Source organism: Cucurbita pepo, chromosome LG03 (genome assembly GCF_002806865.2).
Source record: "Cucurbita pepo subsp. pepo cultivar mu-cu-16 chromosome LG03, ASM280686v2, whole genome shotgun sequence".
Lineage (NCBI taxonomy): Eukaryota > Viridiplantae > Streptophyta > Magnoliopsida > Cucurbitales > Cucurbitaceae > Cucurbita > Cucurbita pepo.
Window position 1 is genome coordinate 11,047,893 of NC_036640.1, and position 20,445 is coordinate 11,068,337.

General features: G+C 35.5%; 4 protein-coding genes and 1 long non-coding RNA gene across 9 annotated transcripts; 2 read left to right on the forward strand and 3 right to left on the reverse strand.

Moving 5' to 3' along the window:
- Window positions 1-56: 56 nt before the first annotated feature.
- LOC111790894 (protein SRC2-like) lies at window positions 57-1,402 on the reverse strand. The gene has a single exon (XM_023672007.1). The coding sequence runs from the start codon at window positions 1,190-1,192 to the stop codon at window positions 179-181; it is 1,014 nt and encodes a 337-aa protein (XP_023527775.1). The 5' UTR covers window positions 1,193-1,402; the 3' UTR covers window positions 57-178.
- An 890-nt stretch (window positions 1,403-2,292) lies between these two features.
- LOC111791384 lies at window positions 2,293-6,949 on the reverse strand. Of its 2 annotated transcripts, XM_023672697.1 has the most exons (3): window positions 6,832-6,949; window positions 5,008-5,826; window positions 2,293-4,569 (listed from the first exon to the last, which is right to left on the reverse strand). In XM_023672697.1, exons 2-3 carry the CDS (start codon window positions 5,824-5,826, stop codon window positions 2,968-2,970), a joined length of 2,421 nt encoding a protein of 806 aa, XP_023528465.1. In that variant the 5' UTR covers window positions 6,832-6,949; the 3' UTR covers window positions 2,293-2,967. The 2 variants fall into 2 exon arrangements, with proteins under 2 accessions (XP_023528465.1, XP_023528464.1); XM_023672696.1 differs by lacking the exon at window positions 6,832-6,949 and having other exon boundaries at window positions 5,008-6,809.
- Window positions 6,950-9,409: 2,460 nt separating this feature from the next.
- On the forward strand, window positions 9,410-17,597 carry LOC111789894. Of its 3 annotated transcripts, XR_002814408.1 has the most exons (6): window positions 9,410-9,492; window positions 9,640-9,709; window positions 9,777-9,927; window positions 15,309-15,412; window positions 17,075-17,170; window positions 17,285-17,597. It is a non-coding gene; the product is annotated as an uncharacterized LOC111789894 (long non-coding RNA). The 3 variants fall into 3 exon arrangements; XR_002814407.1 differs by having other exon boundaries at window positions 17,075-17,327; XR_002814409.1 differs by having other exon boundaries at window positions 9,448-9,531; window positions 17,075-17,327.
- LOC111789893 (protein SRG1-like) lies at window positions 12,013-13,636 on the reverse strand. The gene is made up of 4 exons (XM_023670612.1): window positions 13,291-13,636; window positions 12,964-13,211; window positions 12,522-12,849; window positions 12,013-12,438 (listed from the first exon to the last, which is right to left on the reverse strand). The coding sequence occupies exons 1-4, from the start codon at window positions 13,534-13,536 to the stop codon at window positions 12,178-12,180; spliced, it is 1,083 nt and encodes a 360-aa protein (XP_023526380.1). The 5' UTR covers window positions 13,537-13,636; the 3' UTR covers window positions 12,013-12,177.
- Window positions 17,598-18,959: 1,362 nt separating the features above from the next.
- Window positions 18,960-20,275, forward strand: LOC111790822. 2 transcript variants are annotated; one of them, XM_023671891.1, is made up of 5 exons: window positions 18,961-19,184; window positions 19,280-19,437; window positions 19,587-19,633; window positions 19,776-19,892; window positions 19,990-20,275. In XM_023671891.1, the coding sequence occupies exons 1-5, from the start codon at window positions 19,087-19,089 to the stop codon at window positions 20,047-20,049; spliced, it is 480 nt and encodes a 159-aa protein (XP_023527659.1). In that variant the 5' UTR covers window positions 18,961-19,086; the 3' UTR covers window positions 20,050-20,275. The 2 variants fall into 2 exon arrangements, with proteins under 2 accessions (XP_023527660.1, XP_023527659.1); XM_023671892.1 differs by lacking the exon at window positions 19,990-20,275 and having other exon boundaries at window positions 18,960-19,184; window positions 19,587-19,690; window positions 19,760-19,866.
- The last annotated feature ends 170 nt before the right edge of the window (window positions 20,276-20,445 follow it).

Here is a 20,445-nt window from a genome sequence, read left to right on the forward strand (position 1 = left end):
AAAAAAAAAAAAAAAAAAAAAAAAAAAAAAAAAAAAAAAAAAAAAAAAAAAAAAAAAAAAAAAACTCAGAAATTCATGTTCTTGATATTTGAAAGTCAAGGAGTTGAATTTTCTACGAACCAAAATGGGAAGCATTCTTGGAGGTATCAAAATGATGCATAGAATGACGTGATTTTATTCAAAAGTCAAATCCACCGGAATCACCGAACCCGCCGTCGGCGGCGTCCGACACCATATCTCCGATCAAAATCCCTCCCAACAACCCTCCGACCAATCCAGCTCCTAATCCTAATCCCCTGTTGTTATTCTTGTTCGTCGGCGGCGGTGGATAATATGACGGGGCTGCCGGATATCCGTACGTTGGCGGCGGTTGGTATCCATATGCCGCCGGTGGCGGCGGTGGTTGATTGTATGCATACACTGGTTGTTGAAACGGCGCCGGCGCGTACACGCTGTAGGTTGGTGCCTGCACGTATGAGTCGTACGATGTTGCCGGTGAGTATGTTCTGTATCCTGTCGCCGGCGGTTGTGGGTATGCACTATATCCAATCTGCGGCAACGCCTCCTGCGGCGGAAGGACCGGGTACAAATTTGAGGGCGGTCGATAAGGTTCCGGCTGAGGAGGAGGCGTCGGCGGTAGAGGATGAGCCCCACCGTGAGCGAAGGCGAGCGAACTCGACTCTGGCGGGTAGGCGGCGGAAACCGGGTTGGATGTTTGAACATAGTCCGGTTTAATTGGACCGGAGGACAGATTATCCCCAAATTTAAAAGCGAAATTCAAGACCCCCTGGGGATTTCCAGACGGTTTCCTCACCTGATAACTAAGATGTTGCATCGAATCGCCTTTGCCGTCACCGGTGGAATCTAGAAGCTCCTTAACCGGAACGTAGACCTCGCCGATATCTCTATCGCCGAGATTCCGTTGACATCGAAGCTTGAAAACGAGGGTGAGGCGGTTTGCCCTAGCGGCGGCCTCATCGATCGCGAATTTCACAGAGAAATTCCATATCGGGTGGCTGCCGCCTTCTTTGTCAACGGGAGTTTTGAATTTCTGGGCGGATTTGGGGATGAACTTGCCGGAGGCGTCGGCGGTGAGGAGCTTGACGACGGCGTAAACGTCCATTTTGGTGAGGAGATTGACGTTGTTGAGGTCTCCGGCGGAGACGACCTTGATCTCCATGGATCTTTCCATCTTGGGAGATCTTTTTGAATGGAAATTGAGAGAGAATCGAAGATCGGGGAACGGGGAGGTTGAGAAAGATCGGCGGAAAGACGTGGCAGACTAAGGGGCGAAGATGAATTTGATGAAGGATTGAAGACTCTTTAGGTCAATGGATGAAGCGGTGATTTCAACCCTTGGATGGTTCTTCGAAAATCGCCCTATTTTTTTTTTAATTTTTTATTTTTAAATTAAATAACTTATTAAAGAAAATTGGATTCTACCTATTTTATTTTGTTTTTTCCTTTTTCTTTAAAAAAAATATATTATATTATTTTATTTTATTTTTCTAGGTAATCATAGTAAATAGATGAGATGAGTACGTTATTATCAAAATTAGGTAAATGTCATTATTAGGACTTTGGCTAATGAAATATTATACTATTAATTCGATTTCAAATTATAACATTTAGATTAAGTTTTAAAAAAAAAAAAAATTATAAATCACAATTTTTAAAAGTTAAAAGTCAAATATATGATCTGTATATGACGTGTTCGTAAATACATGTCTTGTTGTATAAATATTTAATATTTTTTTTAGTTCTTGAAATCGAAGACATTTTTAAAACTATAAAAAAATATATATATATCAACTTGCGTTATTTCTTAATCATAGTTTAATTTTTTTTTAAAAAAATAAAAATATAAACCATTAGCTTACAAAAACAAAAACAAATTTTAAAAATTATTATTATATATATTTTTTAAAATTTTGACTTGAATTTTAAAATAAATAAAAGGTGTTCATAACTTTAATTTTAAAAAATTAAAAATCAAATAATTATCAAGTTTTTTTTTTTTTTTTCAATTTTGAAAATGTCATCATGATTTTTTAAAAAAATGCATTAAATTTAAAAAATAAATATGAAATGGAAGAGACTTGGTCTTCCCACCTAAAGTTCTTCTTACTCATAATTATGATTCATACCAACAAATATCTCAACTAAATTTAAAAAAAAAATATATAAATAAATATTATATAAAAATTATTAATCTCAATTAATATCTAATTAATTCAGTCACCAACAATTCATTATTATAAAAAAAAAAAAAAAAAACTCAACAAACCAATCAAAATCAAACAAAATCCAACGGTTTAACATTAGTAGTTGCGTCTAAGTTAATCCACATTTATGGTTGTTTCTTTGTCTAAATCTTTTGTTTTTTCAAACACAAATAAAATATAACGTTATCCATCTTGCAATCCAAAGGTAAAAGGATAAGAATTTGGTACCTGCAGTATTGGCAATTTAGCTTCTGGTATCTGTATGCTCTGAACAGGAACAGATACAGCAACCTTCTGCTGTTGATTCTGAGATCTTTGTCCCTACCCGACCGACGTTTTCTTTTGTATTTACATTCGTCGTAGACGGATTGACGAGCTAGAACAAGGGTCAGCTTTATTTCTGAGGGTGGGAAGATGAAGCCATTACTCATGAGACAAGTTCTACTTTCACCACTGGACACTATACAGGTGCAAAACATAAGGGAGTTTGAGAATGGAGCAATCGAAGAGACACATCGACCAAGATTCGAACTGATGAGATGCAACTAATTCAAGTTCATATGGTAGAGAGGCTTAGTATCTGAATTTCCACAGGACGAGCAGACGACGGCCATGGGAGTTGCAAGGTGACTCGGCTCACCACGAGGCTTCAATAGATTAGTTTGAAATGAATCGAATATGGTTACGAAGTATCATTCGATCTCGTGAGAAAGTAAGCCTATATGGATACTTCTCTGTCAGATTAAACTTCCAGCTTATGGAACATGTTAGTATTGTCATTGCAAACACTACTTTCCCTGTCCTCTAATTTGAAATCCACAATGCCATTTCCAAACTTATCTAGGTGTCTCACCTTTGCTGCATGAGCGTGCTGGGAAGAAGTCCCCAACATATAATTCTCCTCTAGAAAGACATCCTTACTCTTTCGCTTCTGTTTTACATCCAATAGTCCTAAAGCATGAGCTTCCAAAGCTCTAGTGGTTGGAGGTCGGTTTCGATTACTTTGTCTTCGAGAAATCATGGACGAGTCACGTTCTGAAACATCGAGGCTCTCCGAACACTTATTTGGTCTAGTTTTCTGTCCTTTTACTTCCATGGTGGAGCTTCCATGGCTGTCGGAATCTTGAGGAATAGGCAAATTAAGATCAATCAAAGTACGAGGTACATGTCTACTTCGTGGTGCTTCAACAACAGTAGGATCATCCACATAACTAATAACTGTACTTCTCTTGGATAAAGAAGACAGGGGCAGATTATCAACTTGAAGGAGAATATTGCGGCTTAAATCATAATGATCAGATGAACTGTGTTCCTCTTTTAGCTCAGAATCTGTGAATATTTTAATTAGATTGCAGCTTACTTGTTGACCGCAAGTGTTTAGTTCCCAACTTGCGGAATTTGGCTTTCCCTGACTCATTTGGTGCAGAACAGCCTCTCTTTGTTGGCTATCATTTGAAGACACCTTGTTTGAAGAATTACCTACACAAGTTTCCTCATCAATATGAACTTTTTCATCCAAGCTGATTCTTGTGCCTTTGGAAATGTCGCTTACTTCCTTATTAAAATGCATAGTGTTATCAGAATGAGTATCATCCATTGAAATCTCTGAAGAAATTTGTTCATCATCTTCAAACTGACTCTTGGAAACATAGGTATTTATGATTTCAATTGGCAAACTTCGTAGTTCTCGAACTTTGAATGTGCTTCCATCAGCCAAACTTGTATCAACAACCATAAATTTCATTGTATTTGTACTATGAACGGGCGTTCGTGGCTTAAGATAACAATAACGCTGCTGACCAGACGACTCGCTCTCTTCCTTATCACTGCAGTTTTTGTCGACAATGTCGAGGTCGAGAAGCGCAGGGTCGGAAGCAACCTTACTCAGGACGTCACTAATGGCGTCATAGTAATGTTCTCCCTTAACTTGTTTTCGTCTGCAAAATTTTTTCACACCAGGGATCAGAAACACCAAACCGTGCTTTAAACCGACAGTACCGTAATTGTTAGCCTGCTCAGAATGCCAGCCTTTTGCTAACAAGCGAGGCCAAACAGCCTCCCAAAAGAGGTCACTTGATCGGGCTTTGCTCAACCTGAAATCTCCTGTGAGAAATTTGACAATTTCAACAGGTGTAAGTGTGGAACATGCTTTGCCAATTGGTATTTCTGGCCGGGCTGGATGAGCATGATTAGACTTAACTGGATCCATGGCAGTGCTGGTAAGATCTTGTTTTCCTTTACCAATTCCAACAGCCTCTACAAAGGCATTCAACCCAACTGTAGCTTTCAAAGAGAATACATATTCCTCCAGCCGTACTTTACCCTCAATAAATCCCCTACAAACCTGTCAATGCATCAAAACTTGAGATAAGCTATAAAATTTCAGGCGTCTGCTGAAAATTTCCAAGCAGGTCAAGACTACATTAACAACAAAGAAACGTCTATTTTACACTAACATAAGCTATCAGTAACATAGGAATCAAGTAAAAAATGCAAGACAAACCACTCGTTTGACAGGACATTTTTCTTATGTCTCTGTGCCACATATATTGTTCGATTGAGTTCGTTTGGGACGACTGTAAAGTAAGGGAGATGAGCAAAGCTACGAGACCGATAGGGAGAGTAGCAGAAGTCAAATGTTAAAGAAAGTCTATTAGCACCACATACCTCACAATAGTGAATAAGTTATTGAGGCCAAGAGTATATAAACCATTAGTAAGATTGAAATAGAAATGTATATATTGATTCTTTTGTGCTACAAAATCAGAGTATATCAACTTACCTCCACTAGGATATTTTGCTTTTCCTCTGACAATGAGGACAACAAACGAGATGACAATTCCTGCTGCCTCCAGCCACTAAATAACTTCTGTCCACATATACATTTCTTGCCTCTTGCTTTACGACATACCGTCCATCTACGGTATTTCTCGGATCCATAAAATTTCCCATAATAGAATGAAAGAATATCACCCATCTGTTTAGTTCCAAGAAATTTCTTCACTTGAATGAGGTTCTTACCAAAAATGTATAGTCCAAGGAGAAGACTCGCCATTTCTACGTCGCTCCAGGAATCATAAGAGGAATCAGGAATCAACCATTGACCATTACCAACATTGCTTTCTTTCATTTCCATCTTCATTTCTTGTTGAAGCCGAAAACTTGTTGAATTGCATGAAGTCGTTGCACGTTTCGAATCCTTATTTGTCATGTCATCACAAGATTTAACTTCTTGAGTTTCTGAAACATCCTGTTTCTCAGTCACAGTCGGATGTTTACTTTGGTTTGATGCCATAACAAAATTATCACTGCCATTATGTTGCTTCTGTTTCAAAATCTCAACGTCATAAACATATGCTAATGGTGCAGGAAATCCAACGTAAATATCATGCAGACCACCAGCTTGAATTTTCAAGAGCCCAAAATCATCTGATTTGACCACAAGAGGGGGGATTATTGCCTGGTATTCGTCCCCAATTCGAGGAAGAGCCTCGGGTTCTCCAAAGTCATCCCATGTACTTGAAATTTCTGGAGAAACAGACTGCTCATCTGACATATCCTTGCCGCAAGTACCTTGGTTTTTTATTTGAACAACGTCCATCTGCAAAAGCCATTCACAACATGCAAACCGCTTGACCATATCTTTTTATCTTTACTGATTCTATAATTAGCATATCAAGAAACATTAACCTTGCAAGATTTTATCAAGCATGAACGAGTATCCAAATAAGACATACGTTCATTAGCAACCAATTAGATCCACCCAAGTAATTAACCAAAGAAATAGGATTTCCAAGAAACAAATTCCAAGTGCAAAAACCAATGCAAAAGAAAAACCAGATCGAATTCTGAAGTTGCTATTTCAGAAGAACACAGAAATTTTTTCGTCAACACCTACCATAACAAATCATGTTCAGTCAAGTGGGAAAACACAAAATTTAGAGATAAAAGCAGCGTTTCAAATAATCCAAATTAATCAAGGAACACGATACAAAGATCTCTACATACATTTTTAAAAGAAAAATCCCTTAAAAGCAAAGGAAGAGATACGCAACAGTACTCCAAACTCAGTTCACCGCAATCATATCCAGATCCATATTTTGAACCCAAAGGAAGAATCGAAACAACTACACGTCCCCACATTAACAGACTTAAAAAGTAGCTCCACTCTAGACTTAAATATTAAAAAACTCCAGAAACCTCAGATACAAGCAGCAAAAGAACAGCCCCAAGAGAACAAGAAAAAAGACTGGATTGCAAACAAACAAACAACTTCAATAAAATACGTTCTCCGAGATTATCTCAATGTGATCTCACAAATTAAAGGTAATCTACTCAAGAGCTCTCGCTAACACTGAGACAAAAATCGAACAAAATAAACACAGCAGAACAAAATTCAAAAACCGGCGTGAAATTTCTTCTGCCTTTACGAAGCGAAACCATATTGTATCTATGAACTCATGAGATAGGTCCTCGAGTTTCTTCAATCCATATACGATAGAGAATCAAACGTGAAAAAATTACAGAAAACGAACCACCACGAAACAATCTACGAGTACTCAATACAGTATAAAACGCAAATACTCGTAAGAAAGAAGAACTGTACCTGGATTATGGCAAGGCTACGCTTTCATGGCGAAAAATCCAGAATTGAAAGCCGAGACAACGACGAAGACAGTATATATATAAGAAGAAGAAGAAGAAGAAAATAAAACGCGAACTGGTTTCTGTGCTTCGGAGAGAGAAAATAAATATGAGAGAGAGAGAGGAGGCTGAGGTCCATTTCGATGGACGGAAATAAGTTCTTTCCACGCGCGTCGGATGGCGCGTGAATCAAGTGGCGCGACTACCGTCTACGGGCGGGTCCATGGGAAATAATCTGTACGGCAAATCACATCTTGCCACGTCTGCTGAATGTGTATGTTACGGCGGAATTTAACGCCCTGGGGAGGTTTTACTTTTGGAATATATGTGGCGGGCGGCGGAGAGGTGTTGGTGCACTCGCGGAGTAGCGCGTGGAGAAGTAAATCTGGCCTTTTATTTTATTTTATGGTTTTGAATTTTTATTTTCTTCTAAAAAATGTTTTGAAATGACACATTGGGCTTTTTAATTAAAAAGTTAAAAACATTATTAAATCAAATATTTTTAATTAACAAAATTATTACAAAATAGGAAAATATTTAAAAACTAAGTTTAAAAGCATTATTCAAAAAATAAAATTGTCCCTTTTTTTTATATATATATAATTTAGTCGGATAAATGAAATATAATGGATAAAAGGTTTAAAGGAAAATTAAAATATAATTTAATAAATGCCATTGGACAGATATATATTAATACGTATTATAATTATAACTTATAAATAATATATGATTTACTTCTAAACGATGATGATTTGGGAGGTTGTTATTTGTCGATTTAATAAATATTTAATTATTAAAAAAAAACGTTTTCGACCTAATATTTTACCATTTAAAATTAATTTTTGCTTTTTTTTTTTTAATTAAACACTTTTGTAGTCATTGTATTTAATGTTTTTTGTCTTTTTATATATTGGAATCGCTTATGATTCACGTTTAATAAAAGTTTCTGCTTTTTTTTTTCCGTTAAAAATTATTTTTTGTGATTTTAAATTTTTAAAAAACAATTATCTCTTAAAAAAATAAAAAATAAAAATAAAAAACGCCTTTTATATTTATTTATTTATTTAATGTACTGATTATTAGATTTTTGTAATAAAAATAGAATTTAATGAATTTATAACAAATGCATTTGCAACCTCTTATTCTTTGGAGGTCGTTGATGACGAAGGGTTGTTTTTTTTCTTTAACGAAAATTAGGGTTTTATTGATGTTATTCGTTTTTATCGAGCATGATTGATGGGTTTCATTTTATGTATTAGAGTTATAACTCGGTTACGTAGGATCGTACTAATCATGTAAGATATTCAAAAGTGACAAAACCCTGCCCGATAAAGGATTTCATTCTTATGAATTAAGTAATACCTTAAAGCTTCGATTATTTATTTTTAAAATTAATTTGAGAGATTATATATATATATATATATATATATATATATATATATATATATATATATATATATATATATATATAAACCAGAAAATGGTTGAATTTAAAACAAAACCTTTTAAATTTGAATAAATAAATTTATTTTATATATTATAAAATGAGTTTTAAAAACAGCTATTCAGACATATTTATGCTGCATTTTTTGTTTTGTTTTGAATAATAATTATAAAATAAAAACAGCTTGCCGACAAAATAATATTAATAATAAAAGAAAAACAACTATTTAAAATTCGGCTTGTCCCAGAGGCGTTGATGGGCTTGAAGGTTTGATGATGCTAGGCCCAATGCTTAGCATAACAGTTAAGTTAAATGGGCCGCAGTCCAGAAGCCCAAGTATTGAGCCATAAATAAATAAATAAATAAATAGAGGGGAAAAATCCTTTTTTATTATTAAAGTTAAATAAATAAAAATCTCCTAAAGTTTGCATAAAAATAGGCATTCTCACACGTGTGAACTGCACATTGATATTTCGGGAACGAACATGTTCACCTGCGTTAGCTAGCAGTTGAATTTTCTCATATAACTAACGGGGAGAAATCTCTCGTTGTTCGTCTATTACTTGTTTAAACATAGCTTTTTCACCTCATCCCGGGCGTGTTCCTGTAGAGCCCTGACCCCATTAAGTAAACGAACGTCTCTAATTAAAGTGTCGGTAAGGACATAAGTTATCATATCAATAAAGTAATTATTTGAGCATTGATTAAGACGTTATATTTTTTGTCAAGAAAGTAATTCTCCGTGCATTGTACACGTAGCTTACTGAATCAGTTGCGACACGGATGGGAATACGTGTTCCGAAAGATAGGGTCGAGTCTGATACATCAAACGTCTATTCAATATCTGTGTACGAGTCCACGATTACTACACGAGATGAACCTTGGTTTGGTGAATTGAAGTTGGCTTTAGGTGTAATAGGACTCATGGTTACTCCGCGCGATCGTATACTGAGGTGGTCCCCGCAACGATGCGAGCCGGAACTCGATTTAGAAAGATTATGGGCCAAACGATTATTATTAATTTATTATTATTATTGGTAAATGGTAAAAATTAAAGGATGAAAATAAAGCTTTAATTTTTGTAAATTTTAATGATATTTTATTATTTGCTCAATTAGCTTCTTCCTCTCGGACGGTTCCGCCATTGAAGAGTCTCTGAGAGTTCTTTTGGCGCCAAAGGTTCGTGCTCTATCTCTCTCAGAGGGAAAATAGTAATCGGTAATCATGAAGATGAACAATCGTGGGAATACATATGGTTTAATGAAAAATTTAGGAAGTTTAGATGAGATGCCATTATTCATATTGAAATTTCTACGAAATTTGCAGGCTATTGATGGAACATCTGGCCCAAACGCTCCGCAATGCCGCGTCAATTCGTTACAATGCAGTTTTTGAGGTGAGGTTTTTACGGTTGTTAATTTTCGCGCACGAATCTTTCTTATTTTTGAGATATGAACGAACAGTAATGGTCGGGATTCGAAATGAATGAAAAGCGGCATGTGCGTAGGATGTCACGAAACGTGAGGGATTGCAATTGTATGGAGTAGTGGAAGAAAGAATGGAGAAGTTAGTGAAGCAAAATTGACGGTCCTCTTCAGATTCCCAAATCATGAGGTATCAAAAGGCAATTAGACAAATAGTATCTTGCATCTTTGAATTTTTCTTGTGAAATTTAGATCATGAATCTCAATCATTGAAATAGTCATGTTTGACTAATGCAACTCAATAAAGTTTCTCGAGGGTGGGATTTTGGGGCCCGAGTTGAGATCATGACATCAAGAAAATAGTTCCTGTGAAGGGTTATTTGACGTTTCCACTATTACCGATGGAAATTAGAGTGAAATTAAAACGTGAGCATTGGATCATCTCTTAGTGGGTTCTGGTCCTTTTTCACGCACAATAACTGCAGCCACATTCCGATGATTCTTTGGTTCCCTTTCATGATCTGTTTTCCTCTGTTCGGAAGTTTTCTATGCTTTTCTACGGTAGACCTTTTATTTATGTATCATGAAAGAGATATATACCACCTGAAAGTTTTATTTTCTAATTAACATGATAATTAGCTTCTAGTTTGCATACTAAGACATGAGCTAATGTCCATGATAATTTTAGCATTCATCTGATACACATGATGCATTTAGCAATCTTTTAGGTGAAATTGATAATGAAGTTGGATGGTAATTGTGGTATGATAAGGAATTCTTCTGCTGCAACCATTTTTTAATTGCTTTTGTTGACTGATTATGACTGCTGACATTCATCATATCTGTATTGGCACTAGCAATATGAACATGACAGCATGCACTTTGTTCATCTGGACCTCGCTATTGATATTTGTACTTGTCCAAACCTTTCATAATTTGTTAATCAACAAGAGGAATTTTGTCGTTGATTACCTTTAGCTTTTAAATTTATTATGCAAAGCCTTCGCCATTAACTCCGATTGAAGCTCACCATCTAGAACTTTAGTTTCTTGCCAATAAAGATAAAAAGTCCTCTTCATTAGGATTTAGCAGGTTAACAACAATTATAATTTAGCATTAATTTGAAGTCATAGCTATCCAAATAAAGTTTTACATCCTATATTTTGTGGTAACTAAATTTAAAGTTTAAGGATATCATTTAAAGCTTTTAAAGTTGAAAAATGGTGAGGATACAAGGTTTAAAATATGAAGATAAATAATCATCATATAGCCTCATCTTTCAATTTCTCCATTTATTTTTTGACTTTCGAAATTTATTTTCTTTTCCATCTTATGTATGCCATTCACTAGAAGAACGCAAGTATAGTTATCTTCAACCAGATGTATTAATTTCAAGATATAGGATTTTTCTATGACAATAAGATGTTTTAAAATTATTTTTTTCTTCCATTGTATAATTTGTGTTTTTCCCTCCTCAAATACTTGTTAAAAAATCACCGACCAAAAAGTTCGTTGACTTTGGATCCTTGTAAAATTAAACCTCAGGATGTCACTAGAATGTTTAACTCACAACTTACATTCTTCCATCTCTTCCAAGACATTGCATCAGATATGTTGGTCTTTGCATGTGGGCTCTTATCTGCAACCACTCTGCCCATTGAACTTTTTCTAACCAATGGATACACTACTACTTTCATTGGCACTCTCTGCCAATCTCTGATTTAACTTGTGGTGGATGAAACACTGTTTTACTAACCTGCCAGTCTTCGTGGTGGGTCAGTATGAAGCCATTATTACACAGGCTCTTTTGATTTGTTTTTTCAAGCCATTATTATATTCGGTCTGATCATGCTTTGCTTTGTGGACTACTTGTTCTTAGCACTAAGACCTAAATTAAACATTAAGAACAAAAAGGAAACTAGTGATATGGTTTGTGCTTCAATTGAAGCACTTGATGTGAACATATTCATATTCTATGAGCTCTTTTTTGGCCACCATCTAGACGTTCTCTTGCCAAAATAATAATCATAGAGGCCTCGTCCATTAACTCTGGTGGGGATATTATGTTGTTGGTTCCCACATGTATCTTCTCGTATGTAAGAATCTTGTTGAAAAGGGACATCTTCGTCGTGTTACTCTTGTTTTCTTCGAAGTACAGCTGCTATTTGATTGAAATCCACAAAGACAGACATGACTTGACAAGAGAAGCGTCAAATCTTTGAGACACCCAACCAAATTGTCAAAACTTACTAAGCTTAACTAGGTAAGAATTAACCGTGACAGTAGAATCCATTTAAATTGAGAAATAAGTAAAGACATGATGTACATTCTGCACGTTGACTGATATTTTTTTCCTTAATGCCAACGTCACAATACTGTTGTGCTAAATTCTATACAGTGTCTGGCATTGGTATCCCTAGGTGGAAAGTTAGTGGATGCTTTAGCAGGAGTTTTTGGTTGGAATCTTCGCAAATTCCAGGGTTCTTTTTCCCTGTAACTTGTTCGTTACATAGTGCTTACTGTATTCTCCATGATTATACCTTCTATACTTGCATGGGTTTTTCTTGTCCACGAATTCTGGCATTGGTCCAAGCTCTATGTCATAGCTAGGAGCATAAAATGTGACGATAGAAAGTCGGTCACTGTGCTTGTGAGTCACTGCTCTGTGCTCCACGCTTTTGAACCTTCCATTTGTAACAACCTGCATATGTATCAATGAGAAAGGAGTTAAGTTTCCATTTTGTGATATATCATTTCTATTTTTAGACAAAGATTCATTAGTACCTCCATTGTGTCGCCAATGTTGATCACAAATGCATCTGGGATGGGTTGAACAGGAACCCACTTGTCGTCCTTAAGGATCTGGAGCCCTACTGAACTTCCCTTTCCTTGCTGCAAAACAGTTAAAGCACTTCCATCGGAGTGTGGGCTTAGCCCCAAAACAAGATCTGGTCTCGAACACGGTGGATAGTAGTTCATCCTTATTGCCTGTACAGCCACCCCAAACGCCTCTTCAAATAAGTCTTTTTTAAGGCCAAGGCCTAAAGCTATGTACTTCAATAGATTCTGGCAAAGCTTTCTTACTTCTTTTGAGTAAATCTCCACAGTATTGCTGNAAAAAAAAAAAAAAAAAAAAAAAAAAAAAAAAGGGAGGTGTATAGTACTAAGATACTGGATGGTTAATACAATGGGAACAGTATTTGAAAAAGAACAACCGAACACCCACCTGAAGTTAGTTGGCTTCTTTGGCCATAATAGAGTGTTCCTTATAGAGTCGGGTATAACCCCTAGAGCAAACATGTTACACCAATCCAGTTTTTGGTGCTCTGAGAACACAAATGCTTGCCCATATCCTTGAACTGTGCCCGGTGCCATTTGGTACTTTTGTTTCTCTTCCAAAGGTAACCTGAAGAATTCCATTGCCTTCTCCTCTATATTTTCTAGTAGGTTCAGAGCAATTCCATGATTGATTACCTAATAGATCAACAGGGCATTAGTCTCCATAGCCTGCCTTAAGCTTTGATTGAAATGGAAACAAATAATCAGTTATTACCTGAAAAAATCCCCATTCCTCACATGCAGAGATTAGGTGCAAAATTTCATCTCTGTTTCCTTTTAGAAGCTTGGATAAATCAATAGTGGGAATGTCAGAGGATGAGATTAAAGCTGTTGCTTGTGTTGGCCTCTCTTGTATGTCCCTGATAAATCTCTGGGGAATGGTGTTAGGCTTAAACTTTCTGAGTTCTTGTACATCATCAATGTGTCCTACGTTGATTGGAGAAATAGGTACTGGAGCCATAGAGAGTGGAGAGTTGGAAACAGAGTTCTGAAGAAGTTAATTTAGATGAAGGTTGAAACTCTTGGAAGTCCAACTTGGAGTGCAAGTATCCCTACCCCAAGGTGAGCCCCTATTTATAGAGCTAGCCAAGCATACAAACTGAGCTACTTGATGCATTATTTCCTTTTTAATTCTTTATAATATATTAGAGTTCTATCTCATACATACACATACACACACACACATATATTAGTCTTAATGGGGACATTGGAATTTGGGGCATTATTTGACACTTGGATTACCACTTGCATATGTTTTTCTCCCGTAAGTTATTTAAACCTTAAAAAAATTATTTAACTTTTGAGAAAAAACCAAATTTTATTTAAATATAAAAAATTCCTCTAAAATATTCCAAAGTTTTATTATTACCAACTTAAAAAAAAGAAAAAATTAAAATACCTTTTCTATTAATTTTTTTAATAAAAAAATCGTTAATACTTCCTTTAAAAAAATACATTTGAACTCTAAGAGTTCAACAATTAAAAGTTTCCACAATGCCTTTTAGAATAAGTTTCCACAATTAGTAATTGCTTAAAATATTCTTAACTTTTAAAAAACTGCATTCATATTCAACCAACCTTAAAAAAGAAATTAAAATTCCCCGGTAATTTATTTAAGATATTTTTCTATAATTTAGCCACAAATATTTGCTATTTGTTGTTTCGTTTTCTTTTCTAAATATCTTGAGATTCGTGGGGGCATTGGAATTTGGTGCATTATTCGAGACTTGTATTTTGTTGTATCGTTTTCCTGTAAGTTATTTAAGCCTTGACATATTTGATTTGATTTGATTTTAAACCTACCTTACTTTACTAATTGAAACCGATCAAATTGACCTCGGTCCAGTCTGAGCCATGGATTTTCTAGTTCCTCCCTCTTACATGCAGACCCACTTATTAATTTTAGCTTCTTTTTTTTTTTTTAATCCCTTCTAAATGTTAAATTTTTAAATATTTTCTCTTTGATTTTGAAAGTTCAGTTTGTTTTGTTAGAAAACAAATATATATATATTAAGGAGACAAAAGAACAGCCTAAGGGCAAGGAATAGAGGTTACCCTCCTAGCAAAGAAGAGTCTTCTAATTGTTAAAAAACACGAGAAAGGTTGGAATTACAAAAGAATTTTGTAGGATTCGTACACCACCAAGAAAGCATTGTGTTGCATCAGTAGCCAAGAGGACTCAAAAGGAGAGGGGCTTATCTTGAAACACTTTGTTGTTCTTTCAAAGCCCTCAAAGAAGAGAATGCTTTGCACAATGCCAATAGACTTTTGGCATTGGACCTAATCGAAATCAAAAGGTCTTAAGGGTATTATTAGAGATTAAATGAAAACTATACTTGAAAACTTAGGAATTAAAAATGTATTTTTCTCTTAATTTTATTTAACAATAATTTCACACTCTCAAACGTTTTAGTTGTTGCTGATATAATGTGACAGAGAAAAGAAGTAGAGTTCCTTTTACGTGTAGTGATATGAGTGGGTAGTAAAGCAGCAAGTGGCCTTACCTTTGTTTGCCATGGAACTAAAATTCAAGATTCTCTTTACCATTTTCTACGGCTGAAAAGGGAACGCGAAATCGAATATATTTTAAAGGTCCCTTTCGATTTGTACAAGAACCAGGATTTGACTGAGGAAATACCATTCACTTTTCTATGATGAATTGTGTACTGAGTTGCTGATTGAATTTTGAAGTAGATTATATTACGGTTTAAAGTCTTTTTGTTCTAATTCCAGGCTCCAGCAGTGGTCAGATCGGGTATATTCAAAGTTCATCCATGTGAGAAGATTTTACACCTAGTTGATGGCACAAGGCATGAGTTAGGCAACAAAAGACAAGTGTACGTCTTTGCAAACTTTTTCTTCCATCTTTGCTGAAATGAAATCTACTTTTACTTTTTGAATTTTTTTTCTCTCTTTTTGGTGGTGGCGGTGGAAGGTGGGTTTAAAGAGAAATGGAATTTGGTAAAGTGGAAATATACAACTCTCTCTGGTGATTCTTAATTCTGTTTTTAATTTTTAATAAGTTTTCAATTTTTCTCTTAATCTGTTAAATTTTTTTAACGTACTTAGAACAGGTTGTTATGTCACTCTACTTGACATGTGCATGCAATCTGGCTATCTACAAAATGCAACCTACTCATATGCAAAGTCTACTTCTTCCAAGTGACGTGTGTCTAGATATATTTTTTTAAAAAGATTCTTTAATAGTGAATTAATTTTTTTTTAATCAAATTTTCAAACATTTTTATAAATTTTGTAATATTTTAAAAGGTAAAGATATGATATATAGTTTATGTACTCTGGTAGACTGCCTTGCCTGAAGTGAAGTGGTATTGAGCAGCAGCAGCAGTTAGTAGGGGCCATGTTGTGTTCTGTCTTCTTTTTTGTTTTGATGTCTTCTGATCTGCTACCCATCCATCCTAGTGTTGTCATAAATCATCTTTTGCTTTTGCCTTCCACCCCTTTCCACTTCTCCCCCAGGGGTCTCAACAAAACTTTTAATTTAGGTGTCAACCAAATGTTCACATCTTTGATTCTATGAGTGTTGAATGAAAGTATCGATGAAGGTGAAAAGAAAACATAGGTTTGATATTACTAGTAAAAGAATTAAGACATCATTCTTGTTCATGTTCTTTGAGCTCGTTGAATTTCAGTTAACTTACCATGAGTCTCTATTATTAGTGTATGATGGATTCTATGATGAATGAAAATTATTATCATTGTTTTTGTAAAGTTTGATAAAAACTGGCTTCAAATTGGGTGAATCTGAAAGTACATAGTGGAAAGGGGTGGGGGTCCTCCTTATGCGAAGGCAGCCTTTCCTTAACGACACTGTACATGACTCCTAAATCCTCCTAGAACTCTAGTTCCTTTGAATTACTATTTTTGTCTATTATGATATGATTGTAGAACAGAACATGTTGGACCACTGGTACTCGCTGCTACTTGGAATCGCTATTTGTTCTGATAGAGGCTTCGTAAGATTCTCCCTTTCTTTTCCTTTACAAGGAATCGAATATATTCCAAGCTCAACAGGAAATTACTTGGCTGTGTCGTTTTCCTGATGACTTTTACCCCTTGTGTGTTTAGTTACCAAGTGAAAAATACTTTCATTTCATCCCAGAGTTTTGTGTGTCTTCTTCATTTAGTTTTTAGGTTTTAAAATGTTTCATTTTTACTATTGAATTTTGAGTTTGGTTCAATTTAGTCTTAGATTTCAAGATTTTACATCTTTACTCTGAGTTTAGTAAAATATATTATTGAATAAAATAAACAAATTTATCAAACTTTGAAGAATGTGCTTATATTTCTTAATGTTTAAACGTTTAAAGAATTTAGTATACACACTTTTTAAAAGAAACTTTAAAGATCTAGCCAATACTACCGCATGCCACACTTGAGTATTTATGATTTTTGATGCTTTGTTTCTTCCCTGACATGATTAATTCTTCTTGACATTTATATTAATTAATTGCATGCGTTCCCTTTTCCTGTTGCAGCAAAATTTTGGAGGTTTTTGTTTAGTAGCTGTTTTCAGGGTGTAGTTGTAGAGTCCTGTTATTTTTGTTGCTGATGGCTCTGAAGTTGAGAGTTATGTGAGCCAATCTTATGACTCATAATCTTGTCATTATCATTATGTTTTTAAACAGATCTTATTATTTTTTTTTCAAGACAATCATCATTTGTTTAACTAGAAATTCTCTCTTCAGGGAAGATAATGCTTAATGAGGAAAGTATGCTACTCATTGATGACCCATTCCTTCCAAAAACTTTTCAACACCCAAATTGTGGTAGTGGGCCACAAACCACATTGACATATATGTTTTGTTGATAGTGGTTGGATTTACTTTTAATAAGGGTAGTAGTGGGATGTGATCAAAGCATTCAATTGTGCCTCATTACGTCTCCATGCCCACTGATAATGGCCCTCAAAAAAGGACACGAGCCTTACCGCCCTTTTTCTGATCCTTCCTCTGTACATGTGTTTTTAAGTACATAAGTTTGTTCTTGAGGAAATTAGGGATTATATTGAGAGAATTTTAAGTTTGTTCTNTTTTTTTTTTTGAGACCTCTAATGTTTTGATTTTGGGTTTGTTTTCTCACATTTTCTTCACCATGGCTTTCATCTTTCTTAATGTAATGTAATAGCTTAAGCCCACTGTAAGCAGATATTGTCTGCTTTGGTTTGTATCGTTGTCAGCTGCGTCTTCCAGAGAGAGGTTTCTACACTCTTGTAAGGAATGTTTTGTGAGACGTTTCTACACTCTTGTAAGGAATGTTTTGTTCCACGATTGCAGACTTTGAAAGACTTTGAAAGTCCTCGGTAGATTCCTCCCTGAATATCGGACTATTTCTTACTACTAAATCCTCCCTCTTCTGAACTCTTTCTTACTACTAAATCATTTATTTCATTGTACTATGGTCCATTCCTAGTAATTTTTGGTATTTCTATTTTGGGACAAGTCTTGATTGTTTTTATTTTAGTTGCATTCCTCAACACTTGATTTATTTTATGATTGTTAGGAGTAAAGTTATAAATAAAAAAACAGAAAATAATGGGTTTTTTTTTTTCTGGATAAGGCCCCCAAAAGTCAGAATGAACAAGTTTCGGGTTTTAGTCTTTTTGAGAAGAACAACCACTAGAACTCAATCTCGGGTCGAAAGCCCACTGATTGGACGGTTAATGAGCTCGAAAAAGTAACACAAATAGCGTCTCCTATTTATCCTAATAAGCTTCGAAATCATTGAAGGAAGGTCAACTGCGAATTCACCAAGGAGACGAGAATTGGGATTGGAGAGTGCTAGAAAACGCAGAAACTGACCATACTCCACTGTCATCCTCAAAATTCTTCATTGAATTTTTGTGGTTTGATTATCATAACAATTAATCGCTTTCTAAATGAGAAATAGAGATGTTTTGTTTGTCTATGTGTAGAGTTGAAGTTTCTTTATTTTAATCAATTTAATGTAAAAGTGTTTTTCACGATAATGTTTACGTTTGTTTGACTCACACACAAACACTTTTTCTTAATGACGATACGTAACGGGCTATGTGGGCTTGTATTGAACAGTGTGCTAACAAGGATGCTAGACATCCAACAAGGTGGATTATGAGATCTCACATTAATTAATTGGGGAGGAACAAAACATTACTCATAAGAGTGAAAATTGAGACTTGACGACAACACATAATGAAATAAACCCTACTAGTAATAAATTTTACTTTAAAATCACGTTATCCTCTTGTTTCTGAAACTAGCTAAGCGAGTAAGTTTGGAGCCCAAATTAAAAAAAAAAAAAAAAAAAAAAAAAAAAAAAAAAAAAATTTGTTCGACACGTCGTTCAGCCTCCCGCCCAGTGAGACGACAAAATGGAGTTTTCCCGGTCATCTCCAATAGAGAAGAGGAAGGAGGGAAGAGGGCGATGTGGTAAAAGGCGCAGAAAGAAAGCATCCGTCTGCAGATTTGAGGGAAAATCCATAAAGTAATAAGGGCATAATAATAGGAGGAGGATGGAGGATCTTAGCGAAGAAGAAAGACGAGCTTTACGGGGCAGCAAATTCGCGCCACTCCCATCCCAACCCACTTCTTCCTCCAGATCTCACCCCAGGTTCTCTTTCTTTCGCTCTCGTCTCCCCCCTCCCCATCCCCTACGCTTTTCTCTTTCTGTTCATCCCTAAATTCAATGGGTCTTTGAATTCCAAGGTTGGCTCATCCTGGTGGTCCATTGAAGACAAACAAGGCGGCGGCTCTCGCCAAGTTTCTCGACAGGAAACTGCATCAAGATCCTAATGGTTTGTCTTCTATCAATCCCCAGATTTTGGAGCTCGCCGTTCGGAATGCCAAGGCCTCTGTTCTCTCCAGTTCGTATTCCCCACCCCCCCCCTTTTTCTTGTCTCTGTTTTTCTTCTTCTTGTTGCAAGGAAGGTTGCTTTTGTACAGATCATGAAGAACATAGACCATAAATTTACTACTACTACTAATCAACTTTCCTTTTCTTCTCTATATTCAGGTTCTGGCACAAATATTCGCCATGTGGACACTTTCGACGACCCTGAGGTTTTTCCTTTCAGGATTCCTTGCCCTTTTTATCGTTCTAGAACTACTAATTTAACGGATGATGATGATGATGATGATGATGATGATGATGATGATGATGATGATGATGATGATGATGATGATGATGATGATGATGATGTAGGCCTCTTTTGACGATGGGGAAGCCATGAATTCTGAGCCTAAAAAACAGAAGAACAAGAACAAGAAGAACAAGAAGAACAAGAACAAGAAAACTAAGAAGAATAAAAAGCAAAAAAAGGTTGAAATCCCTTCAATGTTTTGTTTTAAGCTCTGTGTATTCTGGGTGTTGGTTCTATATATTTCTCCATGATAAACCTGTGGTGATTTTACTGCAGATTGTTGAGGATTCCGGGTGTGGCGTTGGGAAAAGACCCAAAAAGAAGTTGAAATTGTGAGCAGAAACACAACTAACACAACTGGAGATATTCAGATTTCAAAAGGTTGGATTGGGGAATTACTTGAAAGGAGTTAAAATGCTGTGTTTTGAATCAAGAAGCTACTGAGCCCTACAGGGTTGCTGTTTCTGATATTTGTTAAGAGGATTATTTGAGTCTCAGATTCACGAATCTTAAACATTTGATTGACTTGATTTCTCTAGCAAAAGAATGCTTTTAGCTTTTAGCTTCTACTTTCTTTTAATCCAATTGCTTGAATACTTACTATTCCCTATTTGATCATTCTAGAATTCCATGCTTAAATGGCTCTTCTTCTACTCCAATGAATTTTCTACTATATTTGATATTCTAGACTTCTAATCCAAAGGGTTGATCCCTAAGCATAATCTAATGCCA